A 25,703-nucleotide genomic window follows, 5' to 3' on the forward strand; every position below is an offset into this window, starting at 1 on the left:
GTGTGATTCTGCCCATTTTCGAAGCATTGTTGGTGCCCAAACTGGGACAGCCCAGGCAAACCAATAGGTCGTTCCCGTCTATCACCTCCCTGCTGGCATTGCGGTGAACGGGTATTATTGGAACCAGCTTAAACCCCCAGCCCTGGGTCCTGACATTCGGGGAGCAGTGGCGCTTCTGATTTAGGAAGCAGTGTGCTCCACGGGGTGTAACAGGTGTTCTCAGTCTTGTCTCGGAGGGTCCAGAAGTGCCATCCCCACAGCGGCCTGGGGGAGTCTGCAGGCGTAAAGATAGCAGAGCCGGGTGTGAGGCAGCCCAGGAGCAGCAAGCAGGGGCTCTGTAAATGGACACTGCCTTGCAGCTAGGCCCGCGCCCAGGGTGGTCCCCCCAGACCTTGGTGGCGGATGTGCCACGCTCAAGCCCCTGGTTAGGCAGCTTGCCAGCGACCTCTCCCGGCCAGGAAGGCCCAGGCATCCGGCAAGGGAGGCTGGCCCCCTGCCACTCTGGTTTTCCAACTTCAGCTGTACACCCACCCTCAGCAGGCCCCCAGGTACTTTTCAGGGTTCACCAGGTGAGTGCAATGTGTAGCCAAGGTTGAGAACCAGTGCTTTAAGCAAACAGCTGAGGTTTATGCAGCGTTTTAGCCCGTAAGCCCTGTTCCCGCTGTGCAAAGACGTGATGGTCCTACTGGGCTCCTTTCCTGCCACTTTCCCAGCTGGAGCAAATATCCCTGCGTCTCTGAAGGGCAGAATTAAGACTAGCTGGGTATCGGTTATTAAAGAGGCCACATTGATAGAGCTTTCTAGAAATAAGCTACCCCAGGATGGAATGAATTGCCGCGCAAAGTAGTGATCTCCCCCTCCCCAGGGGTATGCAAATAGAGGCTCGGTCTCTGGGATTCCCTTACCAAAGGAGGCAGCACACAGTGGCCTTCCCAGCCTGATTCTGTACCTCCCTGAGCTCCACCTTCCTGTCTGGGTGATTCCAGGAAGATCCGCATCCCCCGCCCTCACCCCCTCCCCCCACCCACCCCGGCCCCGGCCCATTGCAGTTTTAATGGGAAACGTGTGGTAAATGATTCCACCAATTAAACCAACCCTAGCAAATCTCTTCCCTCTGCTAATTTATCAGGTTCGTAAGTCTGAAATCTCAGCGTGGATCTGCTGGACGAGTTTACCTGGAAATGGCCCTCCTCCTCTCCCCCCTCTGTCTCCCCCTCCGTCTCCCGGTTGAAGGTCCGCAGGGCTCTGAGCGGCCCGGGCTCCTTGCCCAGGATGCCCAGGAGAGGCCCCTGTGAGGACCTCGCTCTGCTGGGTTCGGAATCCGAGAGTAAACAGATCGAGTGTCGGCCAGGCTGCCCGTAACAGGCAGCCGCAGCCGCTGAAAATGAGAACGTTCTCTGAGATGACTCAGCCTGCGGCCCCAGGGTCAGGGCAGCCCCAGGCCTTGGCTCTGCCCTGGTGGTCGGCTGTCGGCCACGCCCAAGGGGAACAGCAGTGGGTTTTTTTTTTTTTTTTTTTTTTTTGCTGTGTTGGGTCTTCGTTGCTGCACACGGGCTTTCTCTAGTTGCGGCGAGTGGGGGTTACTCTTCATTGTGGTGCGCGGGCTTCTCGTTGGGGTGGCCTCTCATTGTGGAGCACGGGCTCTAGGCCCGTGGGCTCTAGAGCACAGGCTCAGTAGTTGTGGCACATGGGTTTAGTTGCTCCGTGGCATGTGGTATCTTCCCAGCCCAGGGCTCGAACCCGTGTCCCCTGCACTGGCAGGCAGATTCTCAACCACTGCGCCACCAGGGAAGTCCCAGCAGTGGGTTTTTAGAGTCGACCGGTGTGTGATTCCGTTTTGTCCCATCAGGATGAGGGCACGCGCAGCAGCCTCGGTTGTCTGCCGGGTCACTGCCTTCAGTTTCCTTATCTGTCAAATGGGCATCAATACTTCCTGTCTTAGCGGGTGGATGTGAGAAATGAGTCTGAGACCAGTCCAGCCGGCATAGGCAGAGAAGTGTGAGTCTGAGGCTTGGGGAGAAAGCCTGGGCCACAGTGGCTGGGACCCTGGGAGGGAGAAAATTGGCAGGGAGGGTGTAATGTGAGAAGAGCATTGGGGAGGCTTGGAAGAGAAGACGCTGCAGGAAGCAAAAGGAGAGTGTCGATATTGGAAGACCCTGTTGTGGTCGGTATGAGCGTCCAGGCTGAGGCCTTGGCCCACCATGTAAGGTCCAGCCAAAAGGTCCGAGGACAGGAGGGCATGAGGGAAGAGGCCATCAGCTTTGGCTGGTGGAGGTCACTGTGAGCTGAGGGTTGAGGCAGGCCAACGGCAGTGGCTGGAGGGCTGGTGGTGGTGGTGGAGGGAAGAAGGTGATGGGCACGAGGGAGCCTTTTTTTAGGATGGAGGAAACTTGAGCCTGTTTGTCACCAAGACAAGGAAGCCAAGTATGAGATTCCTGAGGGAGAGGCGCCAGTGGGAACAGAGGCTTAAAGATAGGTTGCCACAGTGGTACTGTTTTTCTGAGGCCAGAGAAAGGGGATGAGATGGATGGAAAGGCAGAGATGTTTTGAGAGGGCGGCCTAAGTCTTAGGAACCTGGAAGTGGAGGTTGGAGTGCAGAGCGTGGGCACGGGGAGACGAGGGAGAGAGAGGGTTGAGCTGCTCCCAAGGGGGGTGGAGGGACAAGATCCAGGCCCTGGGGGATTTCCAAGCTGGAGCTCGGTGCTGATGGGGGGCCATCTAAGGATGGAGTCAGCCAAGGGGGCCACCCAGGACACCCTGCCCCCGAGCCAGCAGCAGACGGTACAGAATTGGAGGGGCCACAGGAGATGAGAGAGGCGCAGAGTGACCTGGGAGCTGAGGCATCTCAGAGTTGCCAGGCAACAGGATGGCAACTCCATCCAGGCAGTACCTCAGCGTGGTTCCAAAGTCTTATAATGGTGAATCTTCTAGGGACTGTTGGTTCCCAATTAATAGTGTCAGGGGCTTGGTGGGGCGGGGCTGGGGGGACGAGGACCACAGATTGCTTTAGGGTCAGGTCTTTTGATTATTGTTTTCAGCCTGCTGACCGAAACCTGTTTGCATCCTTGGAGGGTGTGTGAGGGTGTGTGTGTGTGTGTGAGGGTGTGTGTGTGTGAGGGTGTGTGTGTGTGTGAGGGTGTGTGTGTGTGAGGGTGTGTGTGTGTGTGTGTGTGTGTCCTCAGCTGCAGGAACAGGGGAGGTTGAATAAGCTTCCAGTTCCAGAGAAAACCAGGGGAACATCAGGGCCATTATCCGAACTGAAAGGAAAGAAGGAAACCAGTGCTGTTGGATCAGCCGTTGGTGCCTGGTGCTTTTATCTACAGAGGGACGTCGACCTCGAACCCTGGCCCCATGATCGGTGGGGTTATCCCCCTCTTTATGAGAGAGGACACAGGCTCAGGGGCTGCGTAAATGGCTAAGGCCACCAGGGCTTACCAAAGGGGAAAGGTGAGGGGGAGGGATAAATTAGGAGTGTGCGATTTACATATACACACTTATATATATAAAACCAACAAGGACCTGCTGTATAGCACAGAGAACTATACTTAATATCTTGTAATAACCTATAATGGAAGAGAATGTAAAAAAAAAAAAGTATATACATATATAGATGTATAATTGAATCACTTTGTTGTACACCTGAAACTAACACAACGTTGTAAATCAACTATACTCCAATATAAAATTTAATTTTTTTTTAAGTCTAAATGAAAAAAATTAAAAATAAGACCATCGGGGCTGGTGCTGTAACTGAGACCCAGAGCATTAGCCCTTTACACACAGCACCATCAGACTATTAAATAGAGACTGGACTGTGGGGACCAAGTTGGGGATCAAATATACATCTCTTGAGCCCAAGTGAGCCCCCAAATCACTGACCAGCCAAGACCAAATAGAATGACCCAAACGTGAGTGAGTTGTAGCCCTGGGACCAGTCCTGCCCGTTCATCCTAGGACTCTTGCCTGATTCTGGCTCCTGGACCCTTCTCAGACCACCTCCTCTGGATAGCTCTTTAGCTGCGGCATTTCCTGCACCTTTTTACAGCCTAGCAGCCTACCCTGGCTCCTGTTCCGTGGCTGGGTCCCTTCTGCCAGACCCCGGTCCCAATCACCTGCAGCCCCTCACCCTTGCACCAGTGACCTCAGCTCAGGTTCATAACCCTCACCCATCGTGTGTCTTTGCACGGCTCACCTTTATTCATTTAACTAACTAGCTAATGTTAATAGTGTAATCAGGACATGCAAAGCCAGAGCAAAAGTAGGATGGAGACAATACCCTCCGTGTAACCAGAGGTCTCCCCCGCGCATCCCCAAACCCCGGGTAACGGGTTCTTTATTCCCTGGCTTCCTTTATATGTAGTAACATTGCAACTCCATGGAGTCTTAAAGGTGTTGGGTTTTGTTGTTGTTGTTGTTTTTTCATTATAGCTGCTTTTAACTGTAAAAAGAATACCATGCTGGACATAACAGTTGGGGACTTATTTTTCCATCTACTATTATATTGCTGAGACTCATTCGGAGTTTTGCAAGTCCCTGCAGAGTGTTCATTTTGACTGTTGGGTAATATTCTTCTGTCATCATTTTCCTCCTCATCCAGTGATGGGAATCTGGGTTGCAGCCAGGTGTTTGTTACCAAGGACGGGCTGTTATCAATTTTCTCGTTCGTGTCTCCGGTTACCCAGGTTTAAGACAGTGGATAGCTTCCAGGAGAAGAGCTGAGTCATAGGGAATATGCCACAGGCCACACGTGCGCCCGGGCTGCCCCCCACCTTAGAGACCACACAGCACAGTGGTCCCAAGGTCATAGCTGTCTTAACCTAACTGAGCATCCGTTTTCCCGTCTATGAAATGGCAGTCATTAATTACACTCCATGTTCATTCAGTTAACACAGATGATGCACAGACCCTCTGTCCCATTCAAGGCATGGGGCATCTGGATGAGATAGACTCAGCTGTCTCCCAGGAGCAGGTATCTCACCAGCAGAGATAGACCGGGAAGCGAATCATCTCAGCACCTCAGTGGATGTGATCATTCGCTGGGGAGGGGATGGGCAGGTGAGGGTAAGCGTGCACTGGGACGGGGGGCTTTGGCCTGCCTGGGGGACCTGGGCTGGGTTTGTCGGCCGCTGCGCGAGACTTGACTGTCCTGCTGGTAAGGGTTGGGGTGGAGGCCGTGAGGAATGGGGAGATCCGAAGTCAGGCAGAGACCCAGAGCCCACTGCAAGACCAAACACTGCCTGGATAGGAATGCTGCCTCGGACATCCACTCGGTCCCCGGGCCAGCGCACTTCGTCAAGTGGCCACACATGCTTAGGCGGGGTCTTGAGCACGTCCACGTCTGTTCCACACCTCCTTAAATCCTAAATGACCCTGCAGGAGAGGTATCTTCAAACCTCTCTCACAGATAAGGAACCTGGCGTGATTTGAGGACCAGTAAGTTGTTCCAGCCTCATCTTGGATGGGTGGCAAAAACCAGGACGCCCATTTGGGCCTTTTTCCATCTCAGTCCCTCCCAAGGAAGAAAGGGAACCACCAGCCAGCGCCTCGTATATGCCCTGCACTTGGGAATATGTTCACGCAGCAAGAGGCTGCCCTTCCACAGACGGTGTTCCTAACCTGGCATGACCCTTTTGATGCCGCCCGTCTTCCTTCAGGATGACCATCCTGAAGGAAGAGCCATCCTGAAGTTCTCTGTGGCTTGTGCTTGGGCCTTTGGAGCAGGGCCAGGGAGCGCCACAGTCCCTCACCAACACAGGTCTCCATGGAGGAAAGGACCAAAGCAGTGGGTCCGGGCCAGATTCAGAGGCGAGTGAGTACATTCTGCCAGTTCAAGGCACCCCTTCTGCCCACTGACCTCTCTCCTGGTGCCGCTGATGAGAACGTGCCACAGAAGGCAATGGTTCCCTGCCTTGGCCTTGTGTTTCTCAGTGACCTCACCAGCCCCAATTTGTTGACTATTATTTCCTGGCCATAAATGGAGGCACGCCCACCACCACCGGCCTGGTCCAAGTCACCATCAGCTCTCACCAGCCTCCTTGAAGACGACGACTGGCCTCCTCACTGGTCTCTCGGCCCCACCCGGTCCTTACAGTGGCCACAGGCGTCATCCCTCCCCCATGACGTCCGACGTCACCACCTTTCATTCCGCTCCCCCACCACGTGGCCACTCTGGCCTCGGTCACTCCCAGCATGTACCCACAGCAGGGCTTTGGGACAGCAACACGCCCGCTCTTCCAGCTTCTACAGGTCTCGTAGGGACCTCCCCTGCTCTTTTTTTTTTTTTTTTTTATTGTGGACAAATGTACATAACACAAAATATACCGTTTTAACCATTTTTAAGTGTATATCTCAGTGGTATTAAATGCTCACATTCACATTGTTCTGCAGCCTTCACCACCATCACCATCCACTTCCAGAACTTTCCATCATCGCAAACTGAAATTCTGCACCCATTTAACAGTTGCTCCCCATTCCCCTACCCCCCAACCCCTGGCAGCCACTCCCTGCTCTGCTTTAAATTGCAAATCCACTTTTTTTTTTTTTTTTTTTAATTTATTTTTGGCTGCGTTGGGTCTTCATTGCTGTGCGCGGGCTTTCTCTAGTTGCGGTGAGCGGGGGCTACTCTTTGTTGCGGTGCGCGGGCTTCTCATTGGAGTGGCTTCTCTTGTTGCGGAGCACAGGCTCTAGGTGCGGGGGCTTCAGTAGTTGTGGCTCGTGGGCTCTAGAGTGCAGGATCAGTAATTGTGGCGCACGGGCTTAGTTGCTCTGCGGCCTGTGGGATCTTCCCGGACCAGGGCTCAAACCCGTGTCCCCTGCATTGGCAGGCGGATTCTTAACCACTGCGCCACCAGGGAAGTCCAAATCCACTTTTTTTATTGGCTGTGCAGCCACACCACCATCTGACTCACTATTTTATTTATCCAGCCCCCATGGAAATTCTAACTGTCCAGTTATTTAAGGTGTGTCTCCAGCACCTGAAGCAGTGCCTTAATACATTAAAGGCACTTAACAATTTGTGATGACTGAGTGATCTGGCCACTTTTGCCTGGGTCTCAGGGGCTTTATCTAGACCTTACCGATTCCTTTTGCCCTACCCAGCCCCTTTTTACAGTCCCGTCTGTGTGTGTCACTCTAGAATTTGCAAACACTGTTGCCCACGCTGTCCAATTCTCCTGGCCACCCAGGACATAAGCAGATTTTTTTCCATCTTAACAGAAAAAGACATTCTTCGGGATTGCCCTTCAAATCACAGAACGTGACGCAGGTTTTTTTTTCCTAACTAAAACTTGAAATGGCAGCTTCCACTTGTTAAAAGACAATAGAAATGAAATGTAAGTAACACGAAAGACCTATTGAAGACCCAGGAGAAGACCCAGATGAAAAAGCCACAGCTGGTTAAGAGAAGAAAGCCTGACACACACCCTCCGCCTGGTTGTCCTTTGGGAAGAAGAGCCCAGGAAGGCGGGAGGCCACCATGCCCGCCCCAAAGCGCGTCTGTCACTCGCTGTATATTGTTCAAGGCTCCTGTGCGCTGCTGCAGGAACGCATCGGCGGGGCTGGCAGAGGCAGGGGCGGGTGGTCCCCAAAAGTTGGTCAGACCCTGGCCCCTCCATCTCCTCACTGTGACACGCTGCAGAGGAAGATGTGGCTGAACCTCCCTCGTTGTAGACTGAGCGGGCTGCACTCGGTGAGAAACACGCGTGGGTTTCCAGGTGCTGAAATTCAAAATGGGCATTCAGAGGCCCTGCTGGAACAAAGGAATAACGGGTTGCAAATAGGTACCTGGAACATGCTGGAAGCCTGTTCTCAGTCCTGTTTGCAAGGCCTGTCAGGTGTGTGTGAAGGCTCTGCGCTCATTTCATAGCCCGGCTGACCAGGCTCTAATTGCAAAGGGCTGGACTTGTTCTGTGGCCAGGCAACAGGGGACCTCAGCAGGGTCTGGCTGACACAGGGCACATTGTGACCCCACAGAAAACAGGCCCAGTCCCAGATGGGGTCCGGCCCACAAAGCTAGCTCCCACCTCCCAAAGACCCCGGTCTTCTGCACAAAGAGACTCCACATAAAGCCAACTAATGCTGAGCCCTGACTATGTAAAGGGGTCTTTGTGGTGTCTGGGAAACAAGGAAGGGAGCGCAGGACAGCCTTGCAGGACCATCACCCAGCCAGCGGGTGAGTGGAGAAGGCGAGACGGATGCAGATAGGAGCTCCCGCCCGATGGTGATGAGTCAGGCCACCTCCCTGGCTCCCCCGATCTGGACAGTCCCTGTGCTCAGACGTGTCGAATGTCTGTGAAGATTCCTGAGGTCCCAGCGTGGCCTGTCAGGGAGCTGAGACCAGGGAACAGGTTTGGTGCTCCCAGATGCACTGAGAGTTTCAGGCTGAGTCAGTGTCTTCCATCATAAACCATCATCTCTTCACTGGCTACCTGGTGGGAGCTGGGCTCCTGGGAAGATGAATGGAGACTCTTCAGCCAAAGCTTGTTGCTTGGCGTCAACGTGTAAGAACCAGTGTTTCAAGGAATCAGAGACTCCGCGCTCCACAGAGCCTTGGAGGTGGCTTAATCCATCCTCTCCTTTGAGGCAGTATCACCGCTGCAGCCCACCTGCCTGGGGCTCAGCCCCTCAGACAACTGACATCTCACCACCTCCCAAGCCAGCCTGTTGGTCTCTGTAGCCCATTTGGCTTTAGAGCTTTTCTTACCGGGAATGCAAGCCAGCCTCCCCGTGGTCCCCCACTTCAGCTGCCTCTGTCCTCCAAGAAAGAAAAATAGCCAACATATTGAGTGCTTACCATAATCATGCTGGGCATTTATTCTTCAACAACAACCCTATGAAGGAGATATTAAATATTATCATCCTCATTGTACACATGAGAAAACCGAGGCACAGAGAGGTTAAGTAACTTGCCTAAGGTCACACAGCCATAAGCAGCAGCATTGCTTCCATCCCATGGCCCACAACAGCCACAGAAATTTAAAGATGGTGGCTGGAATCTTCCCCCAGGCTGAAGGGGGTTCAGTATAAAGTCCCCTCGCTTCCTCTGGGCATGCTCCGTGTGGGCCATGAGGATCTGAACAGACACAGACTTCCTGGTATGGCCTCCAGTACTATCCAGCACCCGTACTTTGTGCATAGAGCCCAAGTATGCATTGGCGCCCCCTGGACAGGGGACTTGGATGATTTTTTTTTTTAATTTATTTATTTATTTAGGCTGAGACTGCAGAGCACAGGCTCAGTAGTTGTGGCTCACAGGCTCTGGAGCACAGGCTCAGTAGTTGTGGTGCACAGGCTTAGTTGCTCCGCGGCATGTGGGATCCTTCCGGACCAGAGATCGAACCCATGTCGCCTGCATTGGCAGGCAGACTCTCAACCACTGCGCCACCAGGGAAGTCGGACTTGCATGACTCTTGGGGTATGTCCTGAGCCACAGTGAACCGGGGCTCTCCCCAGAGCTGCTGTTCCCCAGTCTCCCTACTTCATTGCCCAGGACTCTAGAGTTTTGTATCCTATCTGTCTGATTGCTCCAGCAGGACCTGCTGATCAGCCATCACACACAGTTGCACAGGTTGTGCACTGCCCAACTCTAAGGGCACTCTTTACACAGACTGTGCAATGAATGAGCCCTCCCCAGCAGAGTTGTGATGTACCACCTGCCCAGCTGCCTGGGCAGCAGATCTGTCTTGGGTTCTGATCAGAGCTAGTTGGGATTTTTGCCTGCCCTTGAAAAGCATTTTCCAAACAGACTCAGTGGTTCTGGGATCGTCTCTCCGTGCCTTGTCAGCCAGGCCCCTTGAGGTCCACCTTGCCATGGAGCTGACAGGGTTCCATGTGGCCTGTGCCCTCCCTGCCTGAGCCGGAGCTGGATGGAAACTAGTCCACCTTGAACCTGTCCCTCATGGCACAGAGGAATGAAGCAGCCCAGGGTTCACCACCCCCAGGTGCCAGATTGGGACTGGAACCCAGGTCTCTTGACCCCAGGATCTTGGTCCTCTTCCCGCTCTCCCAGGCTGCTTTCTCTAACCCTGTTGTTCATCCTGTTCCTAAGCACCATGCGGGCGTCTAGAGGGCAAACACTTCTCCTCCTCCCCGGTTTTCCTAACAGCACTCAGCAGCAGGCTGGGTAATTGCTGGGTTTTGGTCCTCTCTCCAGCTCCTTGTAGACAAAGTACAGAGAGGCCACAAACGCTGGGGCCCGGCATCTGGGGTGTGGATCTAGCCAGGGCTCATTAGAGAGCATGGAGTTGGGACTGGAGACTTGAGCGCCTCCCAGAGAGGGGGCAAGTCAAGGCAGTGCCACACAAGGGCAAGCAGTGTTTGCTCTGATTGGGACTTCTCTGGCTTTGGGGGTAGGTATGTGGCCACAGTTCACTCTTTTGCTCATCAGACTTTGAGTGTTGATTCTCTGTCCAGCCAGTGTCAGGTACAAGGTGTGTGTACAGAGAACCCACCGTCCCTGCCTGTGAGAGTTTATGGTCCACTGGGGGAAACAAGTATGACTTGTAATAGAGTGTGGAAAGCACTCAGGACCATCATGTGCAGTTGTACAGGTTGTACACAGCCCAACTCTAAGGGCATCTTTCACATACACTGTGAGATAAATGAACTGTCCCTTCAAGGTGTGATGCACCACCAAGTCCAGCTGTCCACAGTGGCTTTAAGATCCAGACAGGACCACCCCTGTGGTAGGAAGTGAGAGAGAGGAGGTGGTGGGGCCAATCAGAAAAGGTTTCACCCCAAAGAAGACGCTTAAACTGGGTCTTGAAGGATGAGCAGCACGTCTCCAGCCAAAGAAGAGGGAAGAGGGTGCCGGGAAGTGGAAAGAGTATTTGTCCACCTTTGGGGGCGTGAGTCAAGGAGGCAGGCAAGAGTGGGGGAGTGAGGCAAGGGGAGGCTTCTAGGCAAGTGCTCACGTGGAGGGGGTGATGGAGAGAGGGGAAAACAGATCTCAGAGCGACTTGGGAGGTAAGATGGGGTGAGCTCAGAGATGTGTAGGACTTGAGTGGGTAATATTAGGAGAGCAGGAGGCCTGCTTCCGAGTGTGGGGACCAGAGCAGTAGCTGCAGGTCCCTCCGACTGACTCGCCCTCCTGGAGGCCTGCCCACGCCAAGGTGCACATTCCGAGATGACAGCTGGCACTCGGCCCCTGGAGACGGGTCACATCAACAGCATAATCATACCCCATCGGCAGCAGAGGCCGATGTTGCCTTCTGCCGGTGTTTATGCCCTCCAGGGTCATTTATATGGTCTATTTCTGGAGCATCCCTCGCCACCGAGAGGGCACCGGGAGCAAGTACCACATCTGTTTGCCTTCTCAGGGCTCTCGGATGACTGGGTGGCCACTCCCCCCACCCAGGGAGTCCTTGCTTGTGGCAATCTGGTGATTGGCGGGGAGGTGGGGGGGGGGGCTTCTGAGGCTCTTTCTTAGCACACAGGGGTCCCCAAGGAGGAGCTAGGCCAGACCAGTGGTTGCCATTCACTAAGTGATAATTTGCCAATGTCCCCCAGCAGTTATAGATTTCATTTGTCCGGGCAGTAGTTGCAAATTGGATATGGGACAAGCAGGGACAGAGATGTAATTTGAAAACCAAAGAGCTGGAGGGAAATTGAAGAGTGTGGTGCTGCTGGTTGATCAGAGTGTCGTGGGGGGCGGGGGTGGGGGTGGGGGGGCGGGACGCCACCTCGTTTACAACTCTGGCGAAGCGTTTTCCTTGAAGTCGGGTTCACTGAGGTATAAGTCACATATACAGTAGAAGCCGCCCCTTTTAGGGTACAGTTCTTCGGGTTTTGACAAATGTATATCATCTTGTCACCACCACCGTCAAGAACCAAACACCTCCTTCACCCCAAAAGTTCCCCGGTGGCCCTCAAATGTCAGCCCCAACCCAGCCCCTGGGGAATCTGTTCTCCATCCTTACAGCGTAGCTTCTTCCAGAATGTCATATAAATGGCATCACGTAGCACGTCTCCTGTTGAGTCTGGCTTTAACTTAGCAAAATGCTCCTGAGATTCGTCCACATTGTTGCAAGAATCAGTAATTCAGTCCTTTTCACTGCTGACCAGTATTCCCTGGTGTGGATGTGCCACAGTTTACCCAGTTCTTTGGGTTGTTTCCAGTTCAGGGTGATTACAGATAAAGGCTGTAAACATTTGCATACCGGCCTTTGTGGGGCCGTATGTTTTCATTTCCCTTGACTAAATACCTAGGAGCAGGGTTGCCAGTGGTCATGTATGTTTCACCCTATAGGAACCTGACAAACCGTCTTCCAAACGGCTGGACCCTTTTGCAGTCCTACCAGTTCCAGCTGACCTCACTACTTGTGAAAATTTAAAGAATAAAGTGAAAAGGGTGCTGCGGGGCTTCTGTTGATAAGGCTTCAGTGTGGCAGGATGGCTGCCAGGAGAGGGGAACCAGGGGGAGAGAGATCCGCGGACATTCCGGCCACCCTCATCCCCGGCGACGCTGCATCCACTTCAGGATTCCTTTCCCATTTTAATCTTCGTCGAAGTGCTGTTCGGGCCCTCGCCAGGCTTACTCGTTGGGCCTCCTTCTGTCACGGCTTCCTGTGATGGATGGGTTTTACACATCGGGCATGGAGCCCTAGCTGAGCCCCATACTTGAGATCAGCGACACCAGATAAATCAATGACCGTGGGCAGTTTCCTGCACACCGCTGCCTGTGCATGTCGTCTCTCCCTACAGCTGCGCCTGGGGTGTTCTGGGGGCCAGTCTAGCTGGATGGGGGACAGGGAGACGGGCGTTGAGGGGGTGGTAAGCCCCTCAGCTGGAGACAGCCTCAAAGCCCAGGCCAAGGGCTGTCTGGACACAGAGCCCAGCATGTGTGCCAGGTGCCAAGAGCGTGCTCAGGGCTGAGGCCAGCAGGGATGAGATACAGACGGACAGAGTGATCGCCAGACCCTCCCTGGCCTTGGGAAATTGATGGTCCCATTTGTGGGAGGAAATGAGCAACTTACACCCCAGGCCAAGCGGTATTACCAAAGGCAGCATGTGGCAGTTCAGGGATCCGTGCCGCACGGTGGCACAGACAGCCACGCCCCTCTCTCCTGCAAGGGAGAAAAGTACCCTGAAGGCTGGGCTGTCGGTTGGGTGATGCGAATTAGGCCGTAAATGACAGTGGGAGCTCTCGAGTTGGTGAGGAGAGGGGCCAGGACCATGGGCGGGGGGGCACGACACAGCGACAGAGGCCTCAAGGTCACAATGTGTGTGGGGAGCGGGGGGCACGGAAAACACGGTTCATCTGCGTGAGCCCTGCCAGAGCTGCCCTTGGGCCTGTAGGGGACCCTGGAGGCTGGCCGGCTCAGGGGTCCTCAAAGATCGGGGGGTGCAAAGGAAACCATCAGCGTCCCTAGGCCTCTCTGAGTCGTCCTGAGTCAAAACTGAGGCAGTGGAGGGAGAAATAAGTAGCCCCCCAGCAGCCTGGGGCAGAACTCTGGGTAAACCGGGTCACAGCGATGGGAGAGGGGCCGGGGGAGTGGGGCGGGCGGCTGCCACAGGGTCTGCTGGGACTTACAGTACCCTGTGTCTGTCTGTCCGTCCACCCAGGTGCAAGTTCTTCAGTCTGACCGAGACCCCGGAGGATTACACCATCATTGTCGATGAGGAGGGCTTCCTGGGTAAGTGCTTCTCTCCCCAGGGGCTTGGCTGGACTGGGGCCGGCAGTCAGTGCCGGCTGCCCGCCCCCCCCCCTTATTTCTGTCCCCACCTGCTGGTGGCAGAGCTCCCTCCTCTCCCGTGTCCTGGCTGATCCCCTCCCTTTCTGCTCGCGAGACTTTTGCCCAGGAAAGGCCCCAGAGCCGAAAGGGGGCGGGGCTTCCCCAGCCAGGAGCTAAAGCAACCAGGAAGGCAGGGTGCATGCTCCCTGGGACTCCTGCCGCGAGGGAGGCGCTTTCAAAACATCTTCAGTCCTTGTTCGAACAGGAACGTGCCCCAGTCACCATCCTTTTATGATTTCCCTTTATCTTCCTTCCATCTTTTAAATTGAGATAGAATTCACGTACCAGAGAGTGCATCATTTTACAATGTACAGCAGTTCCGTGGTCTTTGATATTCCCAAGGTTGTGCAGCCGTCACCACTATCCGATTCCAGAACACTTCCATCTCCCCAGAAAGAAACTCTGTTCCCTCCTCCTCCACACCCTTTTAGTTTTATTATTGAAGTTCGTTATGTTTGTCCGGCTCTAAAGTAACAGTGAACGTTCATTGGTGGCGAGTGCTGACCGATACGTATTACTTGATGAGAAGGTGTCGTGCTTGTCCTGTGATTATCAGTGAGGAACTGAGAGTGGAGGCGGGGAGTCGTGTGTCCAGACTCACCAGCAAAGGAGCTGGACCCCCCGAGAGCTGGTGGTCATTCGGAACTGCTAAGTTAGAGTCTTCCTAATATGTAGAGAGGGCAACAAATCCAACAGTTTTTAAAACCCTAGCCCTACCCACAAGACAACTACTGGTCACTTTTTCGTGGTTTTCTTTCCAACTTTTCTCAGGCGGTCTGTCTAATTTATAGAAATGTTTTCACTTAACATAACAACAAAATATGCTGTGATATCACAGCCTTTCAACATCAGCCCTGGTTTCTTGCCCAGGCCCCTACGGTTGGAGTTGAAGTTGTTTTCATTGTCCTCCAATGAGAAATTTATAAACTCTGTCGGTGCGTAACATGTATTCTTATGCAGGTTGATTCCCAAAACGGAGTCTGAGAAATGGCATTGTGGAGTCAGGAGTTAACTGTTTTGTGGTTCTCGATGCGTATTGACCCTCTTTACTGGTGAGAAAGTGAAGCCCCAGGAAGCGACTTCCCAGCTACGCCCTGTTGTCCTCACATGCACGTGGTCTAGGGCACCAAGTCAGTATGGGGGGCTGGGCTCGGCGCCCCACATCCCACGGGCCGCCCATGCCTCCAAGGGGGGGCGGCTGTGTGGCCAGAGCAGGAATGGGGCAGACCCCACTGGAGACCCTGCCCCTTCGTCAAAGACACCTGTGTCGTCATTCATTCATTCATTCATTCATTCATCAGACATTTTCTTTTCTTTTTTTTAATATTTATTTATTCAGTTGTGCCAGGTCTTAGTCGCAGCGGGGGGGCTCCTCAGTTGCAGCAGGTGGGCTCCTTAGTTGTGGCTTGAGGGCTCCTTAGTTGTGGCATGCCAACTGTTAGTTGCCACATGCACGTGGGATCTAGTGCCCTGACCATTGGGAGCGTGGAGTCTTAGCCACTGCGCCACCAGGGAAGTCCCCCATCAGACATTTCCTGAGCACAGGAACCACAGACCAGAATTTTGCCTTAGCCACAACTCACATGAAGAATGTCTGCTCAGGCAACCCAAGCACATGTTTATTTTCTCATGGGCATTCAGGCCTTTCTGCAGAACTGCTGAGAATCAGGGCACCTCAGATGTAGAAGGAACACCCTCAGAGTGTCTATTCTCTGGGAAGGGATATTCTATCTAATCCACCTCCCCAGACCAGTGTCTCTGACTAACTCTCTACCTCTGAAGGCAGCAGGTAAGAAAACTCCTTGAGCAGGGAGAGCGGGAGGCTGCGGGACCTGGGGAGCCAGTTTTGCTGGTCCTGGAAGGCTGTGTTTGCAGGAATTGTCAGTAACCAGGGAGCCGTCCTTTGGCTGAGCTGAGTGTCGGGTTATTCTGAGCCAGCCCCTGGGGTTGGGGGGCAGGGGGCAGTATTTACTGAGCACCTGCTACGTGCCGGCATCTTGCTGAGCCCTGGAGATGTAGCCGGAATGAGAGACCCCACCTCCGACCCTGTGAGCCTCAGGGCCTGCCAGCTAATTCCACCATTAATAGTGGAGCTGCCATTGCGGTGGGTGCTGTGCAAGGAGGGTGTGGATGCTGAGAGAGCGAGTCACAGGGGACACCCCGCTGTGCAGGGGACCCCACGGGAGAGGCCCTCGAAATAGGAAGCAAGACCAGAGCTGAGTCTTGGACCTCCACGCCCACCCCTCCGCCAGTCAACATAGATTAACACATTTTACCAGCCCTGCCGGTGCTTCTGTCTGCAGACACTGTGCTAAACACTGGAAACGACTCTTATGGTCCTCACTTTATAGATGAAGAAGCTGAAGCACAGACATATGATGTGTAGCCTGCCCAAGGCCTCACCACTGGTGTCATTTATGCATGTTTCCATGGGCCAGACCCCGGACAGGGTAAGGCAGGGCAGACCAGGAGGTGTAAGGACCGAGCCTCAGCTCCTAAGGGACTTACAGACCCTGAGGTTCCCTGGAACCATAAACAATGGAGGCGAAGTCTCGCTCTGCCTCTCCCTGAACCTTTCTGAGTGGCTGGAATGGAGCCGGTGACAGAGGGGTCATCGGCTTACTCTTTAGTGCAGGGTAGGTAGGACGTGGGGAAGCAGGTTTAAATTATTAGCCCAGGAGGGGCCCAGCCGCTCTGTGACTTCTGAGTCAGGGTCTCGCTTCCAGGCCATGACTCCTGGTCAGCACGTCAGGCTACTTGGATATCCATCGTTACCAGAGAAAAAACTGTGTACATATATTTAAGTAGTAAGTATCTCTCGTGCTTACACTATGGAGCTACAGGGGAAAACCATACAAAGTAAGACTCCTGTTCCCCCTCCGCCACTCTTACTGTTAACTGGAGCCCAGCAGAGACATATCACCTCCTGGGATCATTCCAGTGGCCTGAAGGGTAAAGAGTGGAGACCCATTTTACAAGTGAGGAAACCGCTATTTACGTGCCCAGAGTCACTGTGAGTGACAGAGGGGGATTTGAAGCAGGAAATGCTTTCAGGGTGGTTCCAGCCGAAGTAAGGAGAAAGTGCTGCTGAGAAGTGGTGGTTCCCAGCAGACCAAGGTCAGGAGCAGCTGAGAAAAAGGGGGAAGGCCCAGGGCAGTCTGCCCTCAGAGGGCAGGATTTGGGGTGGGGTGGAGGCTGCAGTGAGAGGTAGCGATGCTGACTTCTACCCTCTCACCTCGCTTCTGGGGGGGTTCTCTCAGGAGACTCCTCTTCAGAAAGGGAGTCTGGTCTTGTGGCTGCCCCGGTGGGACCAGGGAGGGATGCTGGCTGTGTCACATGGTATGAAGGATGGTGCCCCGTCTCCCAGCTCTGCACATGTTGCTTCTCACCCAAAGGCTTCCCTTGGCCACTGTTAACATCAGCCAGGGTACATTGGTTATTGTTCGCCAACAGTTATCGCCAGTGTGAAGCTTTCATGGTTAGAAACCAGCAGCTGTCTGCAATTCACTTGTACGTAAGATGCTGGACCTTTCCTGGGAGGGAGGGGCGATTGTCAGTGACATTAACCAGACAGCTCCTTGTTCGTTGTGGAATTTTAGAGGTTCTTGGCTCAAATGGATGCTGTGTGTCTGTATGGCCAACAGAAGGGAGGTGCGTGTGTGTATTTTGAGCTTTTACATATTTAATGAGCACTTACTTTGTGCAATGCTAGGTGTTATCAGGGACCCAAAATAATAGGAGGAGCAGCGCCTGCCCTGACCTCTGGGTAGTGGGCAGAATCCCAAGTTTGCCGTTAGAGGGGCCCAGTGCACATCGGGGGGCCCCCCACCCGTCACAGTCCCCTTACGTGTGTCAGTGTGGTCTGTAGCACACTTGGGACTTGGAGCCGTGATTGGTCGAAAGACGGAGGGAGGAGGATGTCGAGAAGTAACTCCTGGCCTCACCCAGGGCTGAGAGGGGAAGACCCAGGTTCTATCCAGCCTCTGCTACCTTCTGGGCAAGTTGCTCCCTGACCTGGGGCCTCCGTGGCCTCATCCCTGACACAGGATCACCTCCTTCCCTCCCTCCCAGTTCCGTAAGGTGTGCGTGTGGCCATATGACGTGCATCAGGGAGTCACGTGCCACCTCCACTTTGCGTGTCCACCAGGGCAAACAGTGCAGGGCCCATCAGCACTCCCCGCATCTCCCGCCTAGCTCTGAGCTCCTAATTTACCAATTCAGTAATACCCCCAGCAGGGGTCCCCTCTGCACGAGGTCCAGGTCAGTGAAGGAGCTCGGATCCCAGTCGGGGCCAGTTCTTACTGCCCCCTGAGGCCGACCCTCCCTCCCGGTGAGCACTGATGGGGAATGATGCACACCTGCCTTTGGAGCGTCTCCCGCATTGTGTAAAATAACAGCCTGGCAGCTCAGCCTGGAGCTGAGATTACATCTCCCAGGATGGGAGGAGGGGTGGGCCTTGAGGATGGAGTGCCCACTGCAGGGAGGGCCGCTTCCCTGGAGAGTCCCCCGCATCATTCCCATGACACCCCAGCTCCCGCCTGCCCACCCCCTTCCCTCGGCCTCTCCAGGGCTGCCTCATGGCAAAGTCCTTCCCACGAGGTCTCCGCATTCTATACCCCCAGGTGTGGCTATTTCGCAGTGTTGACCTGTAGTGTATATGCTTCTTATCTTTTCATTCCACTCAGTATAATTTCCCAATATCAGATAGCCTTCAAAAGTGTGTTTTCCCGATACTCTTTATATTTTGACAGTTTTCAAACTTGCACAACCGTTGAGAGCCTACAGTTAACACCCCTGTTCCCTCCACCTGAAACTAGACTTGCCGGCTGGTCACCTTTGAGGACAACTGTTTTCACTTCTTGTCCATAAACGGTGCACACGTACATTTATTATCTAATGGACCACTTGAAACTAAGACCTCAGGACAGCTCACCCTGAATACCTGAGCCTGTATCAGCTAAGAATAAGAGCCCTCTCCTACTTACCACACCTACAGAATGAGACATTAATTGCATAATTAATACCTACCGTAAATTTTATATTCTGATTTCCTTCATGATTGGAAAATGTGTTTCATAGCTGGAAAACCTGTTTTTTAAACAGATGCATAGTATTCTGTCACAGATGAACTGTGGTTCGTCTACCCGGCCCTGGCATTGACTTTTTGGTAGCTCCCAGGTCTTTGTCTTAAATCCTTTTGGGTTGAACGTTCATACCCATAACTCTTTCTTTGTCCCATGTGTAACTACTCCTTTACAGTGAAATTGTACATTTTTAAACTCTTGATACATTTTTCCCCAACTTCTATCTAGAAACCAACAAAACTCCCAGCAGCAGCATTAGAACAGAAAGGCTCTGGCACTTGGCAAGCCCTCGGACGCCAGACACTTAGCTACACGCTTGATGGGGATTATCCCATTTAATCCTCCAAGCATCTTCTGGAGTCTATCCTGATTTCATCAGCCCAACATTTGAAAACTAAGAAACCAAGAGGTGGTGATTTTGCTCAGAGTCACACAGCCAGGATGCAACCCGCCCAGCTGACCCCAGGACTCTTGACCCTGCTGCAGGCAGGGTGGGAGAAGCCTGACAAACTCTGTGCAGAGGACGTGACCACTTAGCACAGGAAACCGCAGGTCCTGCAGCCGGAAACGGGGGACTCCTGGGGCGGTGGGGTGGGCTCCCAGCAACAGAGCTGCCGACTTGCTTTCTGGGAGGTGGCAAGCATCCTCAGCTCTGATAGGCTGTCTTTAGGGTCTTGGATGATAGGCAGTGACAGTATTTCTTTTTTTTTTTTTAAAGATTTATTGATTGATTGATTGATTGATTGCTATGTTGGGTCTTCGTTTCTGTGCGAGAGTTTTCTCTAGTTGCGGCAAGCGGGGGCCACTCTTCATTGCGGTGTGCGGGCCTCTCACTATCGTGGCCTCTCTTGTTGCGGAGCACAGGCTCCAGACACGCAGGCTCAGTAGCTGTGGCTCACGGGCCTAGTTGCTCCGCGGCATGTGGGATCTTCCCAGACCAGGGCTCGAACCCGTGTCCCCTGCATTAGCAGACAGATTCTCAACCACTGCACCACCAGGGAAGCCCCTGGGCAGTGACAGTACTAATAATCCCTTCCAGTCTTGGGATGTGTCTACCTTTCCTCTAGGGAAGAGCGCGCTGACTCCCTCCTGGCAGCTCCTGGCGGCCCAGCCCCGAAGCGGCACCTGGGGCACCCTGAGGCTTGGCCTGGGTGAGGATGGGACCAGGCAGGCCTTCCCTCTCCCCCAGAGTGTCAGGGCAGCATTTGGGGTCCCTGGGGCCAGAAGCAGTGAGCACTGTGGTCTCCAGCTGCTTTGCTGCTCTGACAAAGCTCACCCTTCTGGAAGCTTCAGAGAGGTGACCGCTGACCCAGGGCTGACCACCCTCTCAGTCCAGGCCTGCTGCTTGAAGCACCTCAGTGGGTTCCATCCAGACTGAGAGCTGGGACCGGCAGGCAGACCCACCCCCGCTCACCGGCCGCCCATACTCTGAGCAGCATTTGGATTGAGCTGAAATGCTCTGGGCAGTGGCAGCCTTCAGGCTGCCCGCCATCTCCCACCCGCCCACTTCGGCCCCCATTTCCAGTCGGCCTCAGGCCTGTCCAAACCCGCTGAGAGACTCCTCGGAGCAGAGCCTTGGTTACCCGAGCACCCCCTAAAAATGCACATACCCCGGCGCTTTGCGGACTTGGAGGGAATGGCCTTCCCCACTGTATCAGCAGCAGCTTCCCAGCGGCCTCCGCTGCAGAGGACGGAGCCAGGGTTAGAGTTTGTCACTGTCTGAGCCCAAAGCCTGTGTTCTTTGCCACCACCCTCACGTGCTCGCCGAGGACCCCGCTGCTAAAGATCAGGCCCCACTGGATTGTGGAGCTCAGGCGGGGGACAGAGGGCAGGCCTGAGGCTGGGGCAGCAGAGGCTCCACCTGCCGGGTGAAGGCCTTACAGGGCCAGTGGAACCACGGTGTCAGAATTGGGACATTGGAACCTCAGCTGCCCGGACCCCCACCCCCAGCTTTACAGTCCCGAAGCTAATCCCTGCAAGAGGGGTTTTCGCGACACCCCACCACGGGTTGGTGGCGGGGCGGGTCTGGACAGACGTGCCACGGTGCCAGAAGGAGGTGCCCTCCCCATTTACTGCATCGTGACCTTGAGCCAGTCAGCTTCCCTCTCTGGGCCTCAGTTTCCTATTCTGTGAAATGGGGCAGGGACTGACTCCTGAGCCAGGTCTATAAGCAAATGGACAGCGTTCTGCACTGCTGGACTAAGAATTCAGAGAAGTTGGCAGTGTCTGGGAATGACACTGGCTCCCCCAGGGCCCTCTGCCTGATCCTGGGAAGTCGGGTATAGGAGCGTGGGATGATGTCGAAGGCCACCCTCCACCTGGGGTCTGGCAGTGTGACCAAGCCCTGACCACAGAGACTGAGCTGGGGGTGGGGGGGGGGGACGGGGAGAGCAGAGAAGGTCGATGGGTGGGAACAGGGGCCTGGGCAGAGCAGAGGGCCAGGGACAGCCGCCTCGTCCCTCCTCATCCATTCTTTTGGAGCCTCCGTGTGCCAGGCGCTGAGAATAGCAGAAAACAAAGCCGACCGAGACAGCCGCCCCAGGGCGCTGGCATGCTAGTGAGGCCAGTTGTAGACTTGAACTAGCCACTCACCCCACACGGCCATGGGAATTTAAAGGAACCAAAATTAAGTACAACTTAAAATTGTATTTCTTCTGTAGCACTGACCACATTTCAAGTGCTCCGTAGCCACATGGGGTAAGTGGCTTTGGACAGCGTAGGTATAGACCATATCTATCATCCCAGAAAGCCCTCTGGGACAGTGCTGGTTCCCAGCGTCACGAGGACTTTGGCTTTTACTCCAGAGAACATGGAAAGCCACTGGGCAGTTTTGAGTTGTGAGGAGCTTGGAACAGGCAGGCAGAGGCAAGTTCACAAAAGCTGACATGGTCCTGATGTGTTAGCATGCAGTGATGGAAAGGACCCCTCCAGAATTTTCCTAAGAAGGCTTTTGGGGTTCTGCCCTAATGAAAAGTGAAATTTAAATTTTTTATTAAGTATATTTATTAATAGTTTATTTATTAGTATATTAAAATGGTGCTTCAGATGACGGACCATCAAGGCACCCTGGCCCTCAGTGGCTCCTGGGGCTGTCTTTGCTTAAGATGGCAGGGTTGGGGGCTCACAACACTGCCCCCAGGAAATCCCCTCCATGGCCAGTTCCAGACCCCTTAGAATTTCAGAATTGAACTGGGACGCTCAGTCCTGGGGAGCGTGTTTCCTCTGGCGGTCCTGGGGCTGAGAAGTCTCTCTTCTGACACCCCAGATGACAGGTGGAGAGACTAGATGTGGAAGCTTGAGATCAGGCTTTCCTCCTGCTCCCCCTCCCAAACCCCTTCTCTTCTCTGGGAAGCAGCCTACCTCTCCAGCCAGCCTGGCGGAGGACTGGCCCCTCTCAGCCAGCAGGGCCAATGGGCTCCGTAGGCTGTGGTTGCCATGACGACCTTAGCTGGGCAGGTAGGAGCCTGGGTGAGGCTTCTGGAGCCATCTTGCTGAGGCCAGCACAGCCCAGCCCAGCTTCCCTCGGGCAGCATCATGATCATCACAGCCCCCTTAACTCACCAGTGTCCGGGCCCCTCTTCTCATCGCCCCCCTTGTTGGGGACCTGGCCCTTCTTCCCATGTGGTGCCCAGCATAGAGCATAAGGGTCTGTTTATAAGTCAGATCTGGGTTTGAATCCTGGCTCTGTTATTCCCTGTCTAAGTGATCTTGGGTAAGTCACCAGCCCCTCAGAGCTCTGGTTTGTCACATGTATGGGGTGAAATAACAGTCCTCGTACGGGGTGGGTTTGAGCAGGTGACTGTGATGCGTGGAGAGTTCCATGTGCAACCTGTGCTCTGTTCTGTGGCCGCCCATCCGTGCAGCCGTGCACATGTGTGTACCATGTCCCGTGCACAGCCTCCCCTGGGAACTCTTTCTGCAGGACGGGGTGGAAGGGATGGTCTTTGTGAGTTAGTCAAGGAGACTGGGCGATCACTGCCGCTCCAAACCTCCCCCACCCTGCCCCTGCCAGTGCCCCCGCCCCCAGGATCCCCAGGCTCTCAGGAGGGACTTGGGTGACAGTCACTGCCCACTGGAAGGTGGCAACCTCAGGAGGCCTTCTGGAGCTGAATGTGCTTCCAGAGGAGCCTGAAGTACAGGTCTAATTGAAGCAGGGAGAAAAATCCCAGGCCCCCCACCCTGTCTTCTCCTGGCCTCCCCTCTACCCCCCAGCCCCTGGGAGATTCCTGGGAACCCAGTTTGAAAACCATGGGACCCGGTCCACCGGTATAAGGTCGTGATGGCAGCACCTGGTACCCAGAAAGGTAGTAAGAACCAGAAATAACAAAATTGTTACTGCTGAGTACTCATCACTTCACAGCAGGGGAAACTGAGGCCCAGCACAGCTAACCCCCTTGTTCCCATGGTCCCTGCCCTGCTGAGCTGCCCGGCACATCCAGAGTCCTCTGAGAGCCTTCCCTGCTCGGTCCTCCCAGGATGGGACCTTTAAGGACGATCCCGTCCTCCTTTGACAGATGAGGGCGCTGAGGCCCACAGGGCGGGCTGGCCGAGGTCACACAGCTGGGGCCCATCAGTCATAAGCCAGCCTTCTGTGTCCCCCTCCAGAGCTGCCCTCCTCGGAACACCTGAGTGTGGCGGACGCCACCTGGCTGGCCCTCAACGTGGTGTCGGGTGGCGGCAGCTTCTCCAGCTCCCAGCCCATCGGTGTGACCAAGATCGCCAAGTCGGTCATCGCCCCGCTGGCCGATCAGAACATCTCTGTGTTCATGCTGTCCACCTACCAGACGGACTTCATCCTGGTGAGCAAGCTGCAGCCCACGCCCAGGCAACATGGGCACCCCCTCGGATGTGGTCTGCAAAGTTTGTGCCTCTCCCCGCCCCATTTCGTGATCAGCTCAGAGAGAGGTCAAGGGTACCTTAGGGTCATCAGTCCAGTGTCAGCATGGCCCTGGCTGGGCTGTAGCCCCACCCACTGCCTGCCCTTTGCGTGGACCATGCTGGGTTTAAGCTGGAGGCCGGGAAGTGAGGGCTGGGGGCGTGTGTGGGTGGGATGCCCTCCTAGCTGGATGTCTGGCTCCCCCAATCCCATACCCCTCCCCTGGGGTGGCAAGTGTGTCTGGTCATGGAGCCAGCGGCATTTCCTGGCTACCGTGTTATTCATGCTCTTCTCCCATAGGGCGTGGCCACCCTGGAGAGTGTGGGCCTGGGAGGGGCAGGGACAGGTGTGGGCACCACACACAAGCGGGAGTGGGGGAGTGGACCTGCACCTCCTGGCCCTCGGCGCGGTGTCTTCTCCCCTCTGCATCCTCCCTGCTGCCCCTGGGGAGGCATGTGCCCCTGGTCCCAGGCTCCCGTCCCAGGACAGCGGGAGGCAAGGACAGGGGTAGCTCGTTCTGGGGACAGAATCTCAGAGTGAAGGGGCTGGTGACCCCAGGCCCACTCCATCCAGGGACCATGGTACACTCACTCTTTGACTCCCCGTCCCCAGGTGCGTGAGCGGGACCTGCCCTTCGTTACCCACACCTTGTCATCAGAGTTCACCATCCTGCGGGTCGTCAATGGCGAGACAGTGGCAGCCGAGAACCTCGGCATCACCAACGGCTTCGTGAAGCCCAAGATGGGTGAGTTGGGGGAGGGGGAGGGTTGTGCAGAGACCTCAAGAAATTACCAGGTCCTGCCCCAGGGCAGCCCCATTCTCAGAGCATCAGTTGAGGGCCGGGCATAACACGGTACAACAGTCCTGATCAGACTCTGTTCCCAAGGTCTAGCCAGGGCAGTGGCTGTGGATGCAGCCAGCAATGGCCAGAGGCCACTCCTGACCCAGTCCAGGCTATCAGGGCAGGCCTCCCAGAGGCAGTGACTCTCAAGCTGGAGCTTGGAGCACAAGTAGGAGCTAAGCCAGGTGGTGAAGGTTGGGAAGGGCGTTCCAGGCAGGCGGCGTGGCATGTGCAAAGGCCCGGGGGCCTGGGGGTGGGCCTGGAGGATCAGGAGAGCTGTAGGGGGTGCTGGAGGCTGGAGAAGCGACAGGGGCCAGGTCTTGCAGGGCCTGCAGCCGGCCTCCCCAGAGCAGCTGCCGGCTGACCCCACCCCTCTTCCCGGGCCCTCTCCTGCCCCACGATGCTCCTCTTCTCCCGGCCTCAGCACCCCTTGTCTTTGTGCTCTCACAGTCCAGAGACCCGTCATCCACCCTCTGTCCAGCCCGAGCAACAGGTTCTGTGTCACCAGCCTGGACCCTGACACACTGCCCGCTGTTGCTACACTCCTCATGGACGTCATGTTCTACTCCAACGGGTAGGGCCTCCTCGGGTGTGAGGGGCTGCAGGGTGGCCAAGGGGAGACACGGCTCTGTCTGGTAGCCCCAGTCTGAGGGGGGAGGCACAGACCTGCCCTGGGAGCTCGTTGGAGAAGCGAGACATGGCTGTACCCCAGATCCCCATTCTAAGAGGGGAGAATGGCGTTCCTTGGGAACCCCAAAACTTGGTGAAGCCCTAGGCCCACATGTGGATATAATAAACACCCCACTGTCACCTGAGCTCCTAGGGCAAGCCCAGTCACTTGAAGAGCTGGGAACTCAGGTTTTTTCATTTGGTGGACGACAGCTTTGCCTTTTTCCTCAGGGCAGATTGTAAGTTTGGGCCAACACCAAGTGGAGCGGGCCCAGGGCCCAGTGAGCTGACAGTGACCATAGGCTGTGCCCTGAGATGTGGGCCATCGCAGGGACAGAGAAGCCACCCCCAGGAAGGGCAAGTGTAGCCTGTGCCGAGGGCGGGATGGGTCTCCAGAAACGTGAAGTGTGGTGTTCATCTCTGTGAATGCCGTGGAGTCACCCACACCTCACAGATGCGGAGACCGATGAAGGTGGTGCCTCAGGGCCCCCCAGCAAGGCAGG

General features: G+C 55.0%; 1 protein-coding gene across 1 annotated transcript in view; it reads left to right on the forward strand.

Moving 5' to 3' along the window:
• Positions 1–25,703, forward strand: part of CASTOR2 (cytosolic arginine sensor for mTORC1 subunit 2) — a 59,608-nt gene that overhangs the window by 22,878 nt on the left and 11,027 nt on the right. The window contains exons 2-5 of the mRNA XM_036826114.1: positions 13,561–13,631; positions 23,420–23,613; positions 24,303–24,435; positions 24,982–25,105. Coding sequence (XP_036682009.1) covers positions 13,561–13,631; positions 23,420–23,613; positions 24,303–24,435; positions 24,982–25,105 — 522 coding nt within the window. The remainder of the gene's footprint in view (positions 1–13,560; positions 13,632–23,419; positions 23,614–24,302; positions 24,436–24,981; positions 25,106–25,703) is intronic.

The sequence above is a fragment of the Balaenoptera musculus genome, chromosome 15, assembly GCF_009873245.2.
Source record: "Balaenoptera musculus isolate JJ_BM4_2016_0621 chromosome 15, mBalMus1.pri.v3, whole genome shotgun sequence".
Classification (NCBI taxonomy): Eukaryota; Metazoa; Chordata; class Mammalia; order Artiodactyla; family Balaenopteridae; genus Balaenoptera; species Balaenoptera musculus.